This window comes from Trachemys scripta, chromosome 22 (assembly GCF_013100865.1).
Source record: "Trachemys scripta elegans isolate TJP31775 chromosome 22, CAS_Tse_1.0, whole genome shotgun sequence".
Taxonomy (NCBI): domain Eukaryota; kingdom Metazoa; phylum Chordata; order Testudines; family Emydidae; genus Trachemys; species Trachemys scripta.
This window is the reverse complement of record NC_048319.1, coordinates 9,261,495-9,283,726: the sequence shown is the minus strand read 5'-3', so window position 1 is coordinate 9,283,726 and position 22,232 is coordinate 9,261,495. Positions and strand designations below refer to the sequence as shown.

The 22,232-nt window shown below is 48.6% G+C and overlaps 1 protein-coding gene and 1 long non-coding RNA gene across 2 annotated transcripts in view; one reads left to right on the top strand and one right to left on the bottom strand.

Moving 5' to 3' along the window:
- The window catches only part of RFX2 (regulatory factor X2), a gene marked incomplete in the record, with an annotated part of 70,681 nt that extends 57,828 nt beyond the window's left edge, over positions 1-12,853 (top strand). The window contains 5 exon segments of the mRNA XM_034755372.1: positions 159-308; positions 1,559-1,767; positions 2,256-2,409; positions 9,145-9,187; positions 9,458-12,853. Coding sequence (XP_034611263.1) covers positions 159-308; positions 1,559-1,767; positions 2,256-2,409; positions 9,145-9,187; positions 9,458-9,567 — 666 coding nt within the window.
- Positions 12,854-13,890: 1,037 nt separating this feature from the next.
- Positions 13,891-20,764, bottom strand: LOC117868928. Its single transcript, XR_004643741.1, has 3 exons — positions 20,657-20,764; positions 19,370-19,482; positions 13,891-16,727 (listed from the first exon to the last, which is right to left on the bottom strand). It is a non-coding gene; the product is annotated as an uncharacterized LOC117868928 (long non-coding RNA).
- Positions 20,765-22,232: the final 1,468 nt, after the last annotated feature.

The window sequence follows — 22,232 nt, the reverse complement described above, 5'->3', positions numbered from 1 at the left end:
TGAAGAGTGCTAGCAAAGATTTATAAGTAGCAGCATCAATAGAAGAGTGTTGTGCCTTTACGCAGTAGCGAAGAGTGGCTTAGTGCTTACGTCCTAAGTGTTTTGAAAGGGGTGTGTGTGTAATCGGTATGGCCCTGTGGTGGGTGTACCTTTTGCAGGTTGGAGTAGTGAGTGCCTTTGCACAGACGTTACGGAGATACACTTCCCTGAACCATCTGGCTCAGGCAGCGCGCGCTGTGCTCCAGAACACCTCCCAGATAAACCAGATGCTCAGCGACCTCAATCGAGTGGACTTCGCCAACGTGCAGGTGACTTTGTGATGTTTCAGTTGAGGCCATGTGACGTGGTGCAAGGATTCCTAAACTACAGTGGCCCGCAGAAATCTAGCTGGTCACATAGTGCTCACTCCTCCTTAGTGCCAACTACCAGATTGCACCACAAGACAATGAAGCATACATTAAATGCTTTCCCAGGATTGCTTTTCTAGGAAAGCAATTGTTATAGGTGCCAAAGGGATGTCTTACAGTGGTGAGCAGGAAAGGAGGTGTCCACAAGCCCATCACTTTATAAAATGGGGCTCATGCTATGGACACATTTGAGAAGCCCGGATTTTAGTGATTTGGGCAGGGGACTGGGAGTCTCCGGAGCCTCAATCCTGATTTTTTTAGCAGGTCACAACCTCTCTGTGCTTCCGTTTCCCACCCAATGAAATGGGGACGCTAGTACTGACCTGCACCATATGGTGGGTTGAGAGGTTTATTAATGTTGGAAAAACCACGTTGATATCGGTTGATGAAAGGGTGAATGGTTGGGATTTTCAGAAGTGCCTGTGTGATTTAGGCGTGTAGATCCCTTTGAAAACCTACAGGACTTGTGCTCCTAAAGCTTGTAAATGCTTTTGAAAATTTCACCCAGGACTAAAGAGTTAGGTGCCCAAATCCCATTTAACTCAGTGGCAGTTTAGAACATAAGAACGGCCAGACTGGGTCAGACCAAGGGTCCATCTAGCCCAGTATCCTGTCTACCAACAGTGGCCAATGCCAGGTGCTTCAAAGGGAATGAACAGAACAGGTAATCATCAAGTGATGCATCCCCTGTCATCACTTGATGATGCATCCCCTGTCATTCCCAACTTCTGGCAAACACAGGCCCCATCCCTGTCCATCGTGGCTAATAGCCATTGATGGACCTATCCTCCATGAATTTATCTAGTTCTTTTTTTAATCCTGATACAGTTTTGGCCTTCACAACATCCTCTGGCGGAGTTCCACAGATTGACTGTGCGTTGTGTGAAGAAATACTTCCTTTTGTTTGTTTTAAACCTGCTGCCTATTGGCACCTAATGAGGCATCTTTTGAAAATCCCAGATGTTGCTGGTACATACAGAAGATCTAGTCATGGAGTCCCGTGAGCCAGAACGTTGTCCTGCTGACTTGGAGTCTTTTCCTTTGCCAGATACATGAGTCAGGATGCACCAAAAGCCATGAGATGGAATGAACAGCCGTTTTGCTCAGGCATGTAAATATCAATTTCTAATTTCCTCTTGTGCCCTTGGCAGGAGCAAGCCTCCTGGGTGTGCCAGTGTGAAGAAGGCACGGTGCAGAAGTTGGAGCAGGATTTCAAACTCACCCTACAGCAGCAGAGCTCCCTCGATCAGTGGGCCAGTTGGCTGGATAACGTTGTCACCCAAGTTCTAAAGCACCATGAGGACAGCCCCAGCTTCCCCAAGGCAGCTAGGCAGTTCCTGCTGAAGTGGTCCTTCTATAGGTACACCTCTTTTTTTTTTATCCTGGAAGTGTATATGCATCTGCTTGGGACATCTAAATACCTTTGCTGCTAAATTTTGTCCATCTGCAGGCCAGACTTCAAAAAGAAAAGCCATCCAAGGTCAATATCCTAAAACCTGGCTGCCGAAAGTTTGGGTCCTAAATCACTCTACCCTGGCATGAATGACTACATGAGTGTTTAGGGCAATGGAAAATCAGGCCCTGATTCTCTGTCTTAGTTCCCCATCTGTGAATTGGGGATAATAATCCGAATCTCCTTTGCCAGGGGCTTTGTGAGGCTAAATTAACTAATGTTCCTCAAGTGCTTTGAGATTGTTTGGGTGAAAGGAAGAATTTAACGATCACGTATTAGGTACTGCACAGTATGACTCAGCATTTCCCATGATTCTTCCCACTCTAGAATTCACACCAGCCAATCTGTGGTTCTAAAATGTGTCCAAAATGTTTTGTTTCCTAACCGTTCTCTAGCTCTATGGTGATCCGTGACCTCACCTTGCGCAGCGCTGCCAGCTTTGGTTCCTTTCACCTGATTCGCCTGCTCTACGATGAATACATGTTTTATCTGGTAGAGCATCGTGTTGCCCAGGCAACAGGGGAGACACCAATTGCTGTAATGGGAGAGGTGAGCACTATTTATGCCCTAGTAACAGAACCCAAACTGAGCAGTGGTTAAAGGGACACCACCAGCACAAGCTACACTGTGCTCTGAACATGTTGTATCAGCCACTTTTTCTGAAGGATTCACTAATTTTTGGCACCTCTGTTTTTGGCACCTAACATAAGACACCCTGACCTTTCAGTTTCTTCCTATTGAATTACTAGGAGTTGTGAGTGCCCAGCACCTCTGAACATCACACACAAATTGGCTCAAGTTAGGTGCCAGAATATGGAAGCACCCATTTGATGGCACTTTGCAGGAGTGTGTCTAAGACATCCCTGCAAGTTACATACCCAGATCCCATTAGCTTTTACTGGGATGGAGTCCCTAGCTGCTCTATCCCCTCAAAAACCTCAACCTCTGTGCACAGTCAACCACTTTCCCCTCTTTGGGTTTTTGAAGGAAAAGCATTTTTACAAATCACAACACTTAGTCATAAACCCCCAAAGATTTGGCAGTGGGCCCCAGACACAGATGCTACACCTAAAGCCACTTCCAAATCACGTTTTAAACCGGCTGGATATCAAGTTGATAGTGTCCCCTTAAAGCTTGCTGTCCACATAGAAAATATTCAGTAAGAAAGTTTCCTTGCTAGCATTAACATGCTAGATTAAAACAAATACATTTAAAAATCTAATTTGCTCTTTGGATTTATACTGTTTGTTTCTCGTCCCTTTTCCTGCAAGTGACACAGTGAAACTAGATAAATCAAGTTTCACCATCTGTTTAGTTAGTTTCACTTTCTAATTCTGACCCATTAGCCCAGTGCTTAATTTTGTTAGGTCCGCAACACTGCAGCAGATTGTTTAAATACACAAAAACTTGTTTTCATTAAAAAAGAATTTTTAAAACGATATGGAATTATTTCCGTTTATACTTTTTAACAAGCCCTAATTGTGGGCTTTAACTGTTTGACAGTTTGATTTTCCTTCATTAGACTCTTGTAAATATTTGTATGCACCATAAACTTCAGAAGGAGAAGGATTCTTCATAGCATAAGAGAACTAATCCCATCTTTTCATGTACATCTCCTCAGTATTTTATTGCTCTTACTAACTTATGTTCCTACTACAGCTTTGTTTTTCATGGTCTTACCCAGCAGTTCAGCTGATGCCTCCATTAATATAAAGTAATAAGGCACTGCAAGAAGTCAGAGAGAAGTATTTATCATTCCAGGTGACTTACTAAAATAATAGAGGCAAGCAAAGTAACTAATGCAGCTGACTTAAAGTTGCTCTTTAAAGGCTGTCTAAGCCCTGGTCTACACTGGGGTGGGGATTGAGCTAAGTTACGCAACTTCAGCTACGTGAATAACGTAGCTGAAGTCGACGTACTTAGATCGACTTACTGTGGTGTCTTCACTGCGGTGAGTCGACTGCTGCCGCTCACCCGTCAACTCTGCCTGCGCCTCTCGCGGAGCTGGAGTACAGGAGTCCATGGGAGAGCACTCGGGTCGATTTATTGCATCTAGACTAGACACGATAAATCGATCCTCATTGGATCGATCGCTGCCCGCTGATCCAGCGGGTAGTGAAAACATACCCTAAGTGTCTATGGCAAGGTTGCAAGGCCTCACTGTAACTCTGCTACCTCTTTCAGTTGCTGGATACACACGTGCAACGTGAATGCTATTTATTGCAATCCAATGACTGCCGCTAAGAGCGGAGTAGACAGGCAGCAGAGAGGGAAGGTGCCGTGTGTGTGCCTGTGAGCATAGAGAAACCCAGCATCGTGCCATTTGATGCTCTGCACAAGTTTGCTCTTGGTTAGTGCTTCAAGCCTAATTACACAAGGAGCTCACAAATTTGCAGGCTGAGTTTAAGGTCCTGTAAGGTAGAAGTTTAGGCCTCACAGCTAGATACATTCTTTAAAAAGGGATCCTGTCTTTGACAAGGACCAAGCGGTTATCCAATCCAGGATACTCTATCCTGTTGGAGCAAATTCATGGGGGATAAAAAATAGTCGGGTCTGGTGTCTCAGTGGCCTAGAGGAGTGGCAATAGGAGATGGAGCTTTTCACCTCTGACGCCACTGCTTTGAATCTAGCCCAGGTATATTCGTCCCTGCCCTCTCCCAGCTGTGCAGTGTTGACAATGTTCCTAGCAGACAGATGTCCACATCGCCAGCCTCTCAACTGGCACTAATTGGCCCTCTTAATAGATACATCCGAAGAGAGGCCAAGCATTGAATGGGCCATGGAGACTGAACCCTCCCCTCTGTCCTAGTGAGGCACTCTGAGGACAGCACACGAGGAGCTTTAGAGCTCTCAGCACGCTTGGTGCCTTTGACCAACACTGACTCTCAGCAGCTCTCTTTGTCCAGTAGGTGGCACTGTGGCCATTCCAGCAGAAGAGTACTTTTTAAATGAAAGAAATTGCATTGCCCAGAGCGGTCTGATCCACAGATGTAGAGTAACAATAGAAACTCGAAAGAGGCAAATCTGTTTTGCTTGTTTGTGATAGAGCAGTTTGCTGACGGAGATCTACAGATGAAGAGCGCCATAAGAGGACTAGCTATTATTAGCTATTACTGGCGCTAGTGGGAACTACAATAATACAAATAATAATATAATAATGCTCTGGGTATTACATTTTTTTAAAAAACAAAATTTAGGTCCAAGTCTATAATAGTGATGGTCTGCTCGCGATTTCAGAAACGGATAAGCACGTTTCTCCTCTTACTTTAATAGAGTCAATTTCTGCCTCTTGAGCTGTGTATGGGGCTTTGTGCATGTTGGATACAAGTTTGCTCATTGACTTAAATGGGAGCTGTGATGGGTTCCCCTCGGGTTGCCACCTGGAACTGGGGTACCACTGAGCCCCCTGACCCACCAGCCTGGGCTCCCACTCCCCCTGTGAGGCTGTGACAAGCTGCACACACGCTCCCAGTCTCACACTTTCACCAGTGCACAGGTAGAGACACACCCAGCTGTAGTAACATGCAGACAAGCGTTCGGACCAGCCCCTGCATGGGAAGAGTATACAGCTATGGCACTTACCAGCTTCTCAGACGCACACTCCCTCTGGAGGGTAAACCCAAAATTATACCATCTTGCACTGCACAGAGAACTGTATAGTGTCAGCGCATAAAATTCGCCCTCTCCCTCAATGTGGAGTAGGGTGACCAGACAGCAAATGTGAAAAATCAGGACAGGGGTGGGGTGTAATAGGAGCCTATAAAAGAAAAAGACCCAAAAATAGGGATTGGCCCTATAAAATCGGGATATCTGGTCACTCTAATGTGGAGAGAGATATGTAACAGCTTTCTGCCCCAGATTATGATTTCCACACACTGGTTTTAGACCAAACAAAAACAAGTTTATTAACTACAAAAGATAGATTTTATGTGATTATAAGGGATAGCAAACAGATCACAGCTGATTACCTCGCATATAAACAAAAACACAATCTAAGCTTAATACACTAAAGAGATTGGATATGAGTAGCAAATTCTCACCCTAAATGATGATTTAAGCCAGAGATTCTTAAAGGGCAAGCTGCACTTGCTTGCAGCTTAAAACCCCAGGTATTTCTTTCGCAGGCTAGAAACCCCTCCAGCCTGGGTCCAACCCTTCCCACTAGTTCAGTCCTTGTTCCTCAGGTGTTTCCAGGAGTCTCTTTGGGTGGGGAATCAGTGAAGAACCATGATGATGTCACTCCCCTGCCTTAAATAGCTTTTACATAGGTCGGGAACCCTTTCTGTCCAAACTTGGTTCCCACGCCTTTCAGTGGCAAAACACCGGTATTCTAAGACAGAGTGCAGTACCGGGTGATCTGGTCACATGCCCCTGTACTGGCATAGTAGCCGTGACTAGGAGGCTGTTTGTAGAGTCCTCAGGAAGGTTCCCTGGTGGGAGATTATCTTCTTCTAAGACTTGTTGTTCTCCCTAATGGCCCTTCCCAGCCATTCATCCAGACTGATTGCATTCTGCCTAGTGGGCGTACCCCAGGTGTAAACACCTTTGTAATAGATGCATAAACAATATTCCTAACTTCAGATACTAAAATGATACATGCATACAAATAGAATAACCATATTCAGTGAATCATAACCTTTCCCGTGATCTCTCACATGACCCATCTTGCATAAAATACATTGTAGTTATGCCATAATCATATCATCATCATATTTCTGTGAAGAACCCCGGGTGTAATGCCACAGGAGCTGTACACACTCATTCATACGAGGCAACCAAGGCCGGAGGGGCCTAAGTATGAATGACATATTGCAAAAAAAAATAAAAATGAAGAAGTCATCAAACATTTCTCTACATACACATTTACATATGAATTTATTTATGTAAAATGAACAAGTTTATTCTACTCACGACACTCATTCTTCAAACAGATTCTTCTGAGTAAGAGAGAGCACGAGGGATGCTACGCTGGCCTTCTCCTGGCCTCCTCCTTCCTAGGTAGTGGAGTGCTCATCTGTCGGAGGATGAACCTGCAACATTCCCCATCCTGCTCACCTCTTTCCACCTTGTGCTTCTACCCTCAGCTCTCCCCTGGCACAGTGCAAAGCCAAGCCCTGCCGGTGTTTCCCCCAAGCTATGGCCTCTACCCCCACACACCCCATCTCACTCTCACTGCAGTCTGGGAGACAGCCAGCTGTTATTATGTAAAAGAAAACCACTCCGGTGTAAAATCCAGTGAAGTAGAGGAAGGAGTAGTGGGAAAATGACATTGGGTGGCATTGTATTTTAGCCTGTCTTGCTCTGAAAGCTGCCCCCCAGTGTTGCACTGGCTGAGGACGGTGAATTACTGTTTTCACATTGAACCCAAATATTATTTGTGGGATGATACCCAGTTTGTGTAGTTAATCTCCAGTGATTCACCACATCAGGCCGCTCGGTCACCAAGCTCTGCCACAATTAGAATCATTGAATAGAATCGTAGGACTGGAAGGGACCTCGAGAGGTCATCTAGTCCGGTCCCCTGCACTCATGGCAGGGCTAAGTATTGTCTATTCTAGAATGTGAGATCAGTAGCTGTGACATGAGGTTTTTTAACATGAGTTCTGTCTGCACCAGCCCCCTACAGTTTGCATTTGTTTGTTTTAAACTTTCTGAAAGGAAAAGGTAACCGCTAGAAATGACACAGATCTTTAGATGGCTGCCCAGTCATGATATTTAGCACTTCTGTACTATGTTAGCTCTTCAGAATCACGATACAAACATTAAACAAAGGCTCTAAAGCTTTTCAGCTTTTGAATGACTAGGAGTTGACAAAACAGAGCTATTCCCTGTTGTGTTCTCTGCCCCCCTGAACAAAAAGACTTCATTGAAAATCAGCATCTTAAAAGAACCATTAAGGATCTTTCAAAAGAACAGTCCAACCAAGGCTGCTGTAGTGACACCCTTGTTACATCAGGTCTGGTGTTTAAGGCTGGTGTAGAATGAAGGGAGAGCTTCCTGTTTCGTTTGCATGTGTAAATCAAGCAGTCCTCGCTTATTTCTTTTCCTTCAAGTGCTCAGAGTTTAGGGGAGGAAAGGGAATGAGATTCTGCTTATACCAGGTGTGAAAAAGCAGGAGACACCAGAATCTATTCTTGTGCAAAAATCTGTTCTCCCCGAAGTCAATAGGACTACACAGGTCTGACAGTCAGCAGGTCTGTGTTCTCATTCCCTTCTCAACTCACACACATTCCATGTTTACCCAACATTTTCCAGCTGGGAAAGAAGCTACTTTGAGTTGGGGCAGAAAAATGAGGACTAACTTCAGGTTTATTTAGCTTAAAGTTTTTGGAATGAAACTCAAAAGAACTGTAGTTCTGTCTGGAACTGGATAGTGTGTGCAGGTTCTGTGCAAGCTTCCCACCCTACCGCTCTGGTACTGCCTCTTCCCCCCGCTCCTCCCCCGCCACAGGCACTCACCAGTTGTCCAGAAATGGGACCCAGCACGCATAGACGAGGATGGTGATGGGCACTAGGACCAAGGAGGCAGCGTCCTGGATCTGCCTGCCAGCCTCAGCCCAGGAAAGGGACAGAGGGAGCCTCTTCCCTCTAGGGTGACCAGATGTCCCGATTTTATAGGGACAGCCCCAATTTTTGGGTCTTTTTCTTACATAGGCTCCTATTACCCCCCACGCCCCTGTCCTGATTTTTCACACTTGCTGTCTGGTCACCCTACTTCCCTCCCTGACAGCTAAGCAGAGCTCTGGAGAAATCAGGGGGGCAATGCCCATTCAAACTACACCCACGGCTGGCACAGGTTCCTGTGGTAACCGGATTTTTAGTAGCCGGTCACCAGTGTTAACTGGATCCCTGGCAACGTGTTCCTGCAGCGTGGGGAGATGCCGCAGGCTGGCTGCCGGCTGAGCTCCTTCCAAGCCACAGGGGACTGCTTTGCCTTTCCTGCTGGCAGGAGCACTCCAGCCAGGCTGCATGAGGAAGCTCCCGCCACCCTTCCTGACCAGTAGGGCCTAAAAATAGGAGAGCCTAAGGCTATAGCCTTATTAGTCTAATGGTTCATCTGGCCCTGGAGGCAACCTCTGGCCTGAATGGTCTTGGGCAGCTCAAGATCCCTGACTGCTCAGCACCCCCCTCTGTGCTGCTTGGGAATTAGCTGCCAAGATTTGTAACCTCCGTTAAGTTCTTAAAATCAGCTATTAATTACAATGGTTTTGAAACAGCTGAGCACTGTCTGTGCAACCAGGGGACTCTCTAAACCTCACTCATCCAAGTTGTTTTCTCTTTCAGTTCAGTGACCTTGCATCCATGTCCTCAACACTGCTGGATAAAGGTATCTTCCGGCTCTATTTTTCTCTCTTGCTCCTCTAGAGGTCGCTCCTTTAAGTCAATATTCAGGTTCATTTGTTGTGGGGAGGGGAAGCTTGACCGTGTCCGCAGACCACAGTTTCCAGGGGGCCATCTCAGGAGAAATAGTTACTTGAAAATACTAAATAAATAAATAAATAAAAAACTTGGCGCAAGCCACCTCCGTCCTCTGGTTTAACTGAGTTGCACCTTTCTATCCCCCGAAAATGCTGATACTGGGAATTGTCCTCCACAGATGACATTAGCGACCTTGGAGGCGAGGCAGATGCAGATTCCCGAAGTGTCGGCGAGCCACTAGTGAAGCGCGAACGTAGCGACCCTGGCTACTCGCTGCAAGAGATCTAGAACAGGGACTTGGGTTTCCTCCAGCCAGATGAAATGTCTGAAGACTTTTGGACCCGGGTTTGAAAGTCAAGCCTGAATTGCCTAGTACGCGGCGATATTAGTGCCTCTTAGTTTATCTTAACGTTTACTTCTGTTCGAGAAAGGGTTTAAGGCCGTGTGAGCATGTGTAAAGGATGCAGCGGTTTGTGAAGAGGGTAGCAGTTTGTCCGTACAGGAAGAGCCGATTGGAGGCCTGCTTTCTCCATCTTTCTACGTGTAAAAGGAGCACAATTGGTAGGTGAAGGGTGATGGTTCAAAAAAAAAAAATCCATGAAGGACAACGCCTTCATGGCTGACAATGAATTGAACTCCCTGGCCTTGGGATGCTCCCAGGACGGGTTGCTTGAGCCCTGTTCACCTGATCAGGTTGCTTTGGAGTAGAGGGGGTCAGATTAGGAGTTAAGGGGGCTTCTGTTTCAGGGGGCGGGGTTTGGGTTTCTTCTCCGCTTTTTCAGACTTCACTGTGATATGGAACTTGCACCAGTCAGTGCCCGAGAAGAACCCTCCTATGCCCTTTTGGGATGGGGCGTCCAGCCTGGCCATTCACACTGTGGGATTACAGTACAACCTTCTCTTGTACCTACTTGGAGAGAAGGGCCCTGTGCTGTGTCTCTATCTGACCCGTGCAGGGTGGTGCGTAGTGTGTAGTTTGGGCTTTGCATGACACAACTTTCCTACCCGATCCTCTGTTACTTGCTGTGTATTGCTGCTTGTAGTCCCTGAATGATTCTGTGACCGCCCTGTAAATGGTTCAGAACTCTGACTCTGCCGGGAGCGTCTGGGACCCTTTCCGTCTGATTTGAGATACCAAAGGACTTGGAGGAAGCAGCAGCTGGTCACAACATTTGTTCTTTGCTCTCCACGCTCTAATGCGAACAGTAACTGTAGGGAGACAACAAAAGGAATAAGGCATGCGCATCCTCACCAGGATATTTCAACGTAAGGCAGATTTAGGCCCAGAGCCTCAGCACCTGTTATAATTTTTAACAGTCAGATCTGCCATGCTGCCCAAATGTTGAATGTAGGGTCTGGGGGGGTTGGTGTGGGGGGGAAAGAGCAGCTAACCCAGGGCACAGGCCTGTGGCATGAGCATGGCTGCCGGGGTTACATTGCAGTGCCTTAGGGAGGACTGGCGCACCTGCTTTCCTCTGCCGTTCCAGTTTAAACTGACACAGTAGTGCCTGTCGCTCGGAATACGAGGTCTGAAAACAGTAAGTTAACCAGTTTCCATGTAGCATTCGTGAGCTCCTTGGGGGGCACTTTGGCCAGGTTCATGCTCCACCCCACAGTGGCAACTCCCAGCCTTGTATCATTTACCACTGCAGATCATTCTCATTGCTGTGACCGAACACTGCACATGTGTGGCTTAGAGAATCTGTCCCAAGGTGTTTATGTACACTGCTGTGTCCTGTAGGGCTCATGTTATGTCATTATCTACGCGGTGGGAGAAGGGACAAAATTCTAGCATCAAACCAAACGGCGCAAAAAAAGTGCAAATTTTTGTGAATAAATGCGGTGTCATAACTAGCTTTCATTATTATTTCTGATTTATATGAGTATTTACTGTGAGCTTTCCCCAAACTCTCATGTGCATTTGCATATCGAAGTATAATCTATCCACCATATAATACTCATTAATTCCAAAAGGTACTAACAATGCAGTAGCAATTTTTTTTTAAGTGTGAGAGCTAAAGGAAAGTTGGCTAGTGGCAGATCTTCCTACACTAGGTTACAGTACAGTTGTCCATGCGAGGGTGCTGTGTCTCTAGAAATGTCACAAACTCAGGGAGAGACATGGCAAAGCGTGACTTGTTTGCAGAACTAAATTTGTAAAGACTGGCAGGGTCTAGTGTCCTAGCCACTGTCTGAACCTCAGATGCCGCGGCTTAAAAACAACCAGCACAATCTTACATTCCCTTGCTCTTGAAGAATTTGATGTTAATTGCAGCTGTTATTCTTTGCAGCTTGTAACCGCTGAATACATCAAACTTCTGCTTGCCACGTAAGTGCAAATGAGAATACAAGTGAGGTAGGCCAGCTATTTTGATAGATGCCCAAAATGGACATGGCACAAAAATCCCAGTTAATACATGTTTATTACTGTTCTTTTTTTAAGGGCTCAGACCTATATAAGAACAAATTCTTATGGCCCCCGTTCCTTCTTTATCTACCCAAACCCTACTGCTGTAGCCGCTCAGAGGGCAAGCATGGGCTCCACAGAGGCTGTCAGCTTAAAGCAAACCTGATCACCTCACTTTTCTTTGAAGTTATCTGCTTCAGCTAGGTGGTTCTGTGCTGGGGTGCCTGCCCTGAGAGAAGAGGACAGGACCACACAGTGAGTTGGCACCTCAGAGCCTTAATTAGAGACTGCCTTACTGCCCCCCCCAGCCTTTAATCATTGTCATGTGATGGAAGGGAAGTTGGGGAGAGACACTGAAGACATGACAGTCCACCCCCTGGAACATATTCTCCTCCAAATACCATATAAACATGGCTCACAGAGGCAGGGGTGGAGGGAAGGGAGGGGCCTTTGTACCTATATCAAACTATCTTTATATAGCCTCCCATGTGGTATAGATACAGCTGTGGGGGTTTGGCCCTGGCCAGGGAAGCTTTCCCTCCACATGAGGCTGAAAAACAATAGAGAACAGATGCTAAAAAGTTAGTGATTCTGTGCTGGTCACATGACCAGGGTGCACTGAATGTTCAGGTCCCTTTCACACCTGCTGTCCAGCAAACGTACTCCCAAGGTACTACTGTGCTGGCCAAATAATGAACACTCTCGGTGAAATGTCCTGTGCATGAGGCTTCCACATCATCTCAGCTGCTGAGGGAATAAACATCTACCTACCTAAATCCTGCTACTGTCATCACTGGAGCCACTTGTGGGAAGGATGGACTCGGGAACTCCCATTGAGCTTAACCCCATAATCATCCATAGCCTATGGTGACAGAGCAGAGGGGAGCAGCCCTTTCACATTGCCATCAACCTGCCTTTTGGCAGGGACACAGCCCCTAGCATGCAGCTGCGGGACAGGAAGGTTGAGAAGTTTTCTGGCCCCTGTGTGGTGGGCCCTGTTTCTAAACCCTGTGTGTAACACCCTAGACCACAGATGCTGATTTGCTCACTTCCAGTATTTTCTACAGAATACAGTCTTGCTGGCTGTGACTTAATTCTCTTTTATTTGGCAGCTGCTGAAATATGTAGATGAGTTGTTATTAACGATTAAAGCGTCAGAAAAGGCCAGCTTTGGGAGTGTGTAATTTTTTCCCTTCCACAAGGAAAAAGGCGAAAGTTCAAAGGAAAAAGGCTTACAAACTTGAATCCTCGAGAAACAAATGAAGCCGCTAGTCTGACAATATGCACAAGTAACTTGCCAAGGGAAGGTCCCGCGAGTTGGGGCAGGTTAGCCAGAAGGAGGCACAGCTTCTATTCCTTGCTCTTATCACTCACCAGCTCAGTGACCAGCATCAAGTTATGGCTTTCTCTCTGTCTAGTTGCAGTGCAAGCTTTTGTAGGATGGAGGAGCTGTAGCTGCAAATGTGTTCAGTGCTCAGCACCCATGTACACCCCTCTGCCCACTGCAGCCATTCTCTTGGTTAGAGCATCTAGATGCAACTGTCATAATTAGGACCCGACCAAACTCCCAGTCATGAAAAACACAGCATGGACCATGAAAGGTGGTCTCCCCCTGTGAAATCTGGTCTTTTGGGTGCTTTTACCCTATCCTATACAGATTTCACGTGGGAGACCAGCATTTCTTAAATTAGGGGTCCTGACCCAAAAGGGAGTTGCAGGGAGGTCAAGTTATTTAGGGGGGGGGGGGTCATGGTATTTCCACCCTTCTGCGCTGCCTTCAGAGGTGGGTGGCTGGAGAGCGGCGGCTGCTGACTGAAGGCGTAGCTCTGCAGGCAGCAGCGCAGAAGTAAGGGTGGCAATACCATACCATGCCACCCTTACTTCTGCGCTGCTGCGGGCGGCGGCTCTGCCTTCAGAGCTGGCTACCGGCCAGCAGCCGCCGCTCTCCAGCTGCCCAGCTCTGAAGACAGCAGCAGCGCAGAAGTAAGGGTAGCAGTACCACAGCCCCCCCTACAATAACTTTACACCCCCCCCCCCCCACTCAACTCCTTTTTGGGTCAGGACCCCTACAGTTACAACACTGAAATTTCAGATTTAAATACTGAAATCATGAAATTTACAAATTTCTAAAATCCTACAACTGTGAAATTGACCAAAATGGACCCTGAATTTGTTCGGGCCCTAGTCATAATGAATGGTATTTTCAGAGCACTGCTCACCTGCCCCCTCAAATTCCATCACCCTAATGAAGTCACAGAAATGGTCTGATTTTAAAAAGCACCAAAAGTCAGAAGCCAGGTCTGCCCTCCTGCTGGAGCTCACAGGCTTGACCTAGAGAGAAGAGCATCCCCGTCTGAGACCACACTGCCTTAGACACGCAGCAGCTGGGCCTATGAAACACGCAGGGGTTGGAAAAGCTGGGTCTGTGCAACACCTGGATTGCATGCCGAGTTAGTAAAGGACAAACAGCTAGAATTTCAAAATGCCACTTCCTTCCTTTGAGGTCTTCCTGCTGGTTCCCCATCAGCTCGTTCTCATTCTCACGCTTTGGGGAAGCCTCAGGGCATTTCACCCTCCCCTTCGTGAGAGTGGGATGCAGCTAAGTCTTATTTTATAGAGAAAGGAGCCATGCTGGCTTTTTTCGATAAGCCAAAAGCCTCTTCAAGGGCTGGAGCCTGTAGCTGCCCCTTGTAACCGGCGCTCCTCAAGCGGTTGGTTAGGAAGTTGTTCCGGAGTTACCCTGGTTTTAACGATTGCTTGAATGTTCCTTGATCGTTCACCCGCACAGCCGTGAGCAGCATAGATTGCAGCAGTGCCAAAGGTCATTTTCAGCTGGAGCCCACGGTTGTGAAATGCATCCCCAGGAAAGATGTCTGTGGCCATTACACTTCATGCTCGGCTCTAAGCCTTTATCTGCAAGGCCTTCCACGTGTTTTGGCCAAATCTCAGTGTCTCAAGAACAACTGAGTCACGGGAGCGGGGGAGGGAGAAGAGAATGTGTTGACCTTGTACAGGAGTTGGTGTCACGCGGCCCCATTGCTATTACACACTGAGGAAACTGTGACCTTCAGGAACCGCAGCTTGGTGCGGGGTGTGACCATTTGCTGCAGGTGCTTCCTACTGCAGAAGAGCTGAATCAGGGTCTTGGGAAAGTCCTACTTACAAGGGCTATGCAAATCTCCTCCCAGAAGTGTGGCTGGGGACTAGGCCAGGGAAGTGGTTTGTATCACTGAAAACCCATTCAGATTTGTCCAGGGTAGCAGCTCTCAAGTCATCAAATCCCATCTCTCTCTGGCGTTCATCACTGGTTCCTGGTTTGCTGCTGCAGGCGATCAGGTCTCCACTCGCACTGCGCAACAAGCCGCTTCCAGTCTGGCATTTCCCCACAGTCACGTGCTTGATTCTGAAACCTTTGTATTCTTTGACAATAGTGTGTTTGCGCAAGCGGTGCTAAGTCTGTGCTGCCATTCTCAAAGCATTCTGTACACACACTGCTGTGGTCTCACAGCCTCATTCCCCCATTCTTATACAGATGGGGAAACTGAGTCACGGAGAGAGGCAACTTGCTCAAGTCCACGGCAGAGCAGATAATAGATCCCAGGTCTCTGATTTAGGGGATACAGCACTGGACTGGGACTCACTAGAGCCAAGTTCTATTCCCATCGCTGCCACTGGCCTGCTAGGTGACCTTTGGCAAGTCACTTTGCCTCAGTTTCCCCCCCCGTAAAACTGAGAAGCTGACTTCCTGTGTAAGTCACTTTATCGCTAAGAGCCAGGGATCACCACCACCACAAAATACACATGCAAACCGGGGACTCTGATTCTGACAGGACGCAGGGGCAAAGCTGAAGAGATCTGGCTTGGCATTTTCCCACATTTCCTCCTCCAACTCTTTCTTTTTATTAGACTCCCTTTGTCTCTTATTTAGAAAAGAAAAACCAAACCGAAGTGCAGCTGTAAAAAGCAGGGGTGGGGAAGGAAAACCAGGCGTACATAAAGGCCTGGATATACTACGGGACCTTGGTGGTGCAACACCTAATTTTCAAGCACCTAGCCACGCAGAGGAATCCACAAATCCTGGGTTAGGCGGCTGGGCTGCCCATTCAATACATGGGGAGATAACTCTGAGCCCAGGCGTACCGCCTATCAGTCCTCCTCCTGCACCGGTCCTTTGGTGCAGAATCAGGAGCCCTCAGAGACTGCCATGTTTGTGTTCCTCTCTGGCACCAGTTTACTCCTGACACCATATCACATGCACCTTGTCACACTACGGTTCAGGGCTACCTCCAGCAGGTAAGGCTTCTGCACCACCTTTCTACAGAGCTTCCTTCGCAGACAGATCACACCAGCCCCGTTCACTACACGATCGTTGATGGACTGCCAAGCATGGCTGAGGTTAGCTTCAAGAAGGGTTACACACACAGGATCACCCAGTGGCTGAACCATATAATACAGTTTAGCCTTCCTTTTCACCTGCTGTGTGCTGGGAGCCAGGCACTGGGTGCCTGCCTGATGCAGCAGTGGGCATGCCCAGAGGTAGAAAACTTAGGATTCTAGAGGGATTTTTAGAGGAAAAGTTTAGGTGACAAGTGAATTTAGGTGCCTACAAGTTTAGGCCACAGCTGAGTGGGGGTTTTGTGGATCTCAGTCAGTGCTTAGCTCCTAGGTTTAGGCACCGAAGTCCCTGTGTGGATCTGGGCAAAAATACCCTTTGGAAAACGGGGCTGGACAGCCTGGGGCTTCTGCCAAGCCAGCTGCAAAGGTGAGTCCTCGGCACCCTCTACTGGGTGTTTGGCCAGCAGGAGATTAACAGGCTCGGGAAGAGCCCAGCGGCATTCTGGGATTCTGCATCATTGGCCGCAATGAACAAGATTTTCCAAGTCAGAGGAAGCTGAGTGTGTCTGCTGCCTTTTCACAGATGTAGTGGAAAGGTTGGTCACATGGGGCATCATTCCAGTTATGCGGCGGGGTTTTTTCGGCTGTCAGAGATGCACAGTCCTCCTTGTCCTGATGATTATCTGGCTGGGAAGGGTACCAAAATCTGGAGGGGGGAGAAAAAAATAATAATAATAAAAAAAAAAAAAAGCACACCACCAACCATGGAACTTTCAGGATCTGTATTTTAGAAACTAACGATGCAGATTTCTCTGCATCTCAGCATTCCTGCCTGTGATGGGCCTTCCCCCTGCTGCAGCACCCAAGGGAAAACACGGCTCTGTCCCATCCTACAGCATTAGGGTTGTATTGGCCCAAGAGGCCTCTGTACATTCGCACTCGTGGGACTGCGCGGATACTGCAGCCGGCCCCATGCGTGGGGAGGTGCAGAGGTCATCTCATTGCTTTGGTTACAGGGGAGCAATCACAATTTTCTGGGTCCAGATCACATGGATTTAGGGTGGATATCAGGAAAAGCTTTCAAATGACAAGGAGAGTTAGTACTGGAACAGGTGATTTAGGAATGTTGTGGAATCCCCACCACTGGAGGTTCTTAAGAACAGGTTAGACCGTGGGTGAGCAAACTACAGCCTGGGGGCCACATCTGTCCCTTCAGAATTTTTAATCCAGCCCTCGAGCTCCCCGCTTCACATGTGCCGTGGCTCTGCATGGCTCCCTGGAGCAGATTCATGTCCCTGCTCTGGCTCTTACATGTAGGGGCAGCCAGGGGGCTCCACATGCTGTCCCTGCAGCTCCCATTGGCTGGGAACCACGGCCAATGGGAGCTGCAGGGGCAGCGCCTGTGGACGGGGCAGCATGCGGAACCGCCTGGCCGCGCCTCTGTATAGGAGGCGGAGGGGGACATGCCACTGCTTCCGAAAGCTACTTGAGGTAAGCGCTGCCCGGAGCCTGCACCTCTGACCCAGTCCTGCGCCCCAGACCCCAACCTCCAAGCCTGATCCCCCTCCCACCCTCTGAACCCCTCGGTCCCAGCCCAGAGTACCCTCCTGCACCCCAAACCCCTCATCCCCAGCCCCACCCTCAGCTGGAGGCCCCCTCCCTAACTCCCTGCCCCAGCCCGGAGCCTCCTCTTGCACCCTGAACTCCTCATTCCCCACCCCAGTGCTCGCACCCACAGCCGGAGCCCTCACCCCCTCCTGCACCCCAACCCCCAATTTCGTGAGCATTCATGGCCCACCATACAATTTCCATACTCAGATGTGGCCCTCCGGCCAAAAAGTTTGCCCACCCCTGGGTTAGACAAACATCTGTCAGGAATGATCTAATTAACTTAATGCTGTGGGGTGGAGGGGAGGGACGGACTAACCGACTTCTTGACACCCCTTCCAGCATTACATGTCTAGTCACATTCCTATTTCTCCCTCTTCACCAGAATTACTCCAGATTTACATCTACATAGCTGAACAGAATCTGACCTGCAGCATCCCAAAATCAGGCTGAAATCCCACACCCTGTTTCCCCATCAAAAAAATAACACCCCAAAACCAAAACACACCCCTGTTTGATTTTGGCAACATTTTATATTTTTCAACAGGAAAAAAAAAAATCAAAGACCAAAACTAAAGTGAGGATCTTTAAATTCAAAATGGGCAAATTTTCATTTAATTTTTTTTCCACTCAATTTGCCATTAAAAAAAAAAAAATCTAATGAAATAGTTGTTTGAAATTTTTAATGGAAGTAACTTTGGATTTTGCAGCTAGCCTTGGTGTCAGCCCAGCCTGTGTTTGGCTCGGGAGCAAACAGCTGTGGCCAGTTCTGGTGCCCACAGCGCAGGAATGATGCAAGGATTAGAAAACCTGCCTTATCCTGATTAGCTATAGACTGAGCTCCTAGCGTCTAACAAAGAAAAGGTTGCGGGGTGACTTGATTAGTCGATAAGTACCTACATGGCCAATATTTGATAATGGGCTCTTCAAAGTAGCAAGCAGAGGTAGAACACAATCAAACGGCCGGAGGCTGGAACTAAGCAAGTGCAGACTGGAAATAAGGTATACCCTCGTTGATAAAATTGATTAAACAAACAAACAAACAAACAAAAACAAAAAACATTGGAACAATTTACAACGGGTCGTGGTGGGTTCTCCATCACTGACTATTTTTAAAATCAAGACTGGAGGTCTTTCTAAAAGATCTGCTCTTATTCAAACAGGAATTGTCCTAGGGCAGTTCTCTGACCTGTATTATGCAGGAGGTCAGACTAGGTTGAGGTCAGCAACCTTTCAGAAGCAGTGTGCCGAGTCTTCTTTTATTCACTCTGATTTAAGGTTTCGCGTGCCGGTCATACATTTTAACATTTTTAGAAGGTCTCTTTCTATAAGTCTATAATATAGAACTCAACTATTGTTGTATGTAAAGTAAATAAGGTTTTTAAAATGTTTAAGAAGCTTCATTTAAAATTAAATTAAAACGCAGAGCCCCCCGGACCGGCAGCCAGGACCCGGGCAGTGTGAGTGCCTCTGAAAATCAGCTCGCGTGCCGCCTTCAGCGCTTGTGTCATAGGTTGCCTACCCCTGAACTAGATGATCTGGTAGGGGGAGGGCAGGAGGAAGAGGGGGACACATTATCCTGTTTGTCCCCCTTTGGTGCAGCTGTTGAATCAATGCACGCTCCCTCCTGCTCCCCTCCAGCGTTTCTTACAGAACTGCTGCAGGGCGGAGTGGGGAGACGTTTAGCGAGTGTCCTCCAGCCAGAGCACGCTATGGAGGACCCTGCTGTATTACACTTACTTCTTGATTTGGTTTAAGTCAGTGCCATCCACCCACTTCCAGGAGCCTTCTTTGGCCACATCCGTCAGACCAATCCAATAATCCACCTGCCCTTGCCGCTTGCTGAGGAAGGCCTGTAGAAGGTTACAGACAGCGCCGCATCAGAGACGCTTCAATGTTTCTACTAAGAAGCTCCATTCTGCTGTCAACCACAAATCGCACCAGGCCGCTGAACTGACAAAAAAGGGCCCTTTCCCCAAAGCATCCACTGCAGCAGGGGGACGAGAACCCAGCCGGCCCTGTTAATCTAGGGGATGAGGGGTCCTTCACTGTGGTACGTGTGCTCCCCGCTTTTCATTCCCAGAGATTTTAGCCCTGTTTTAGTTAGTTTGTTCTGTGACCCCTGGCATCCCATAAGTCAGAACTGACTCCTCTATTGCAGTGGGTCTTAAGCTGGGGATCAAGAACAGGCGTCGGGGGTCATGACCGCCCTGCCCTTCCCATGTCTGTCAACGAGGGAAAGGGCACGATCTTGGGGGTTCCTGGTATGGACAAGGTCAAGACTTCCACCAGCAAAGTCCCCCAGCGGCCTCAGAACGGAGGCCGTTTTGCTGCTCAGTGCCTGGGCTGGCGCTCGAACGTGGCATCCCCCCACCTACCTCCCTGTGGGGCCTGAGCTGATAGCCATTGTCAGAGGCCACCTCAGAGGGGGCCCACACAACAGAGCTGGAGGAGTCCAGCGTAGTCCCTTCCTTCAGCACTGGGGCCATGTGAAAAATTCAGCTAGAATTTGGGGCGCACAGGAAAAGCTCCCCCCCCCACCCCCCGGAACATCAGCCTGGGTCAACAGACCAATGGGGCCCTAGGCTCCTATTCCTCAGGCAGGCCCCCGCCCCTTGGGGCCATTCAGTGCCTTGGCCACTACCCATGCACAAGGCAGAATGACCAAGTGGCAACCCATGCATTCACCTCCTAGCCTGGAAGGAGATGGAGGCAGGAAGCAGGGGGGAGGGAACAATCGTGCCCCAGCTGCAGCAGCTCCTGCACAGAAGTGGCTGCAGCCTGCACTCTTAAGCCCTACTGCAGTAGCTACGGAACAGGCAAGCCCTGTGCTAAGGGTCCTGGGACAGCCCAGGTGGGCAGGGCCATTGACGTGGGCGTCCTCAGCACGTCCTCAAAGGTCAGGCCCAGGGTGGGCTTGCAAAAGGAGGCATAAAAAAAACCAAACAAAAACCAAACAAAAAACCACCAACCAAAAACCCCACAACGTCCCTAGGAGGCTCCATGATAGTAAGTAGCTCACGTTACCTGCTCCTCCCGATCATTAATGACCACTAGATCGGCCTGTTCCTTCTGGCAGCGGCTCCTGCTGGCATTCCACGATAATTTATTTAGAGAAAAGTTGTAGCATCTTCCTTGGTTTGAAATCCATTGGCAGGGGCACAAGGAACAGCTGATGTCTGAGGAGGGAGGAGAGGGAAACTGAGCACAGCTTGGCTCAGAACAGGGGACCGCGTAAGAACAACCAGCACCTGAACTAGGCCGTTGTGCCCCTCCCGCTGGCTGGGTAGCTGCCGTCTCAGCTCCGGACCTTTGCCCGAGACAGCAGGAGAGAGCTGCCTTCACAGCTCAAGTGGGCAGCAGCGCATCTGCCCTTTCCTTAAGGCCCATCCAACAGGTGGGCATTCAGAGCTGAGACTAGGAACCTGGACTCCTGGGTTCTCCTGCCAACCCCACCATCTTAAGAGTCACTTCCCTGCTCAGGGTTTCAGTTTCACCCTCTGAACCGGGGACAATGGCACCGTACTCACTGCGGGGCTCTGAGGCGTTGGAGGACGGGGACTCCAGGGTGCAGATATTTGTGTGTAACGCCCACTGCAGTAACTGGGAGTATCTCCCTTCCACTTGCTCCATTTTGCTTTTGGCTTGCTTGGATTCCTCTAGAAGCCGCGTGTTGCCAGCCAGGAGCCGGGAATCTAGCAGAGGGAGAAGACACCACGTTTGAGTGGGGGCGGCCCCTTCCCAAAGGCAGTCTACTTCAGCATCTGTCTCAGCACCGATATGAAAGCTAGGCCAACTGTGGCCTCAATCGATGGCCTGTCCTGGCCTTTAATCAAGAGGCTGAGCCGGTCTGAAAGGTCTGTGTGAACAGTGTGGACCTTGTGGGAGCTGCCTCTGCGCCCCAGCCTTCACACCGGCCATCTGGTTTTACTGTTGCATTAAACTATTCTCGTTAGGTTGATCTAACTGACCCCTCCAGCCTTGGGGATTTGTGGTGCCCATCAGTCTAGGCACAGATTGGTAGCCCACACTAGAAGCCAGTTACACTTGAGGAGAGTCATTAGGGATGAAACTGGGGAGGTGGAGGAGATGCTAAGGGAAGAGGATGCATTTGCTGGAGAGTTAAGATCTCAAATCTAGGGCTCGGGGGCAGAGATCTTCCTAGGAAAGGAGGTTCACCTAGACTAGAGGGACCATACTTGGCAGGTCGAAAAGTGTTGTCCAACTGTGTCACCACCGAAAAGTTGTTACCACGTGACACATGTCGAGTCACCCTGCCAGCTTCTGACACAATAGCTTCCTGGGTACACTGCTCAGAGGCAAGGATGTCCTGCCACCCACTAGCTGACGGTTGGGAATGAGTTGATCGTGAAATAGTGAACCAGAGGACTTAGGAGGAGTGTTTCAGGGGGTGGGGAGGCCCAGCAGGCTTTCGGAGCACACTTCAGCGGGGAAAAGCATTGTTCTCTCCATTTAACAGGGCCGGGGGGGGAACCAACCCTCATCCTTTCCATCAAAAGTACTTACACAAGATACTCAGGGAAATTAGCACCACCAGGAACAGCACGCAGAGAATCACCGCTATCGCTAGCCAAGGCCACAG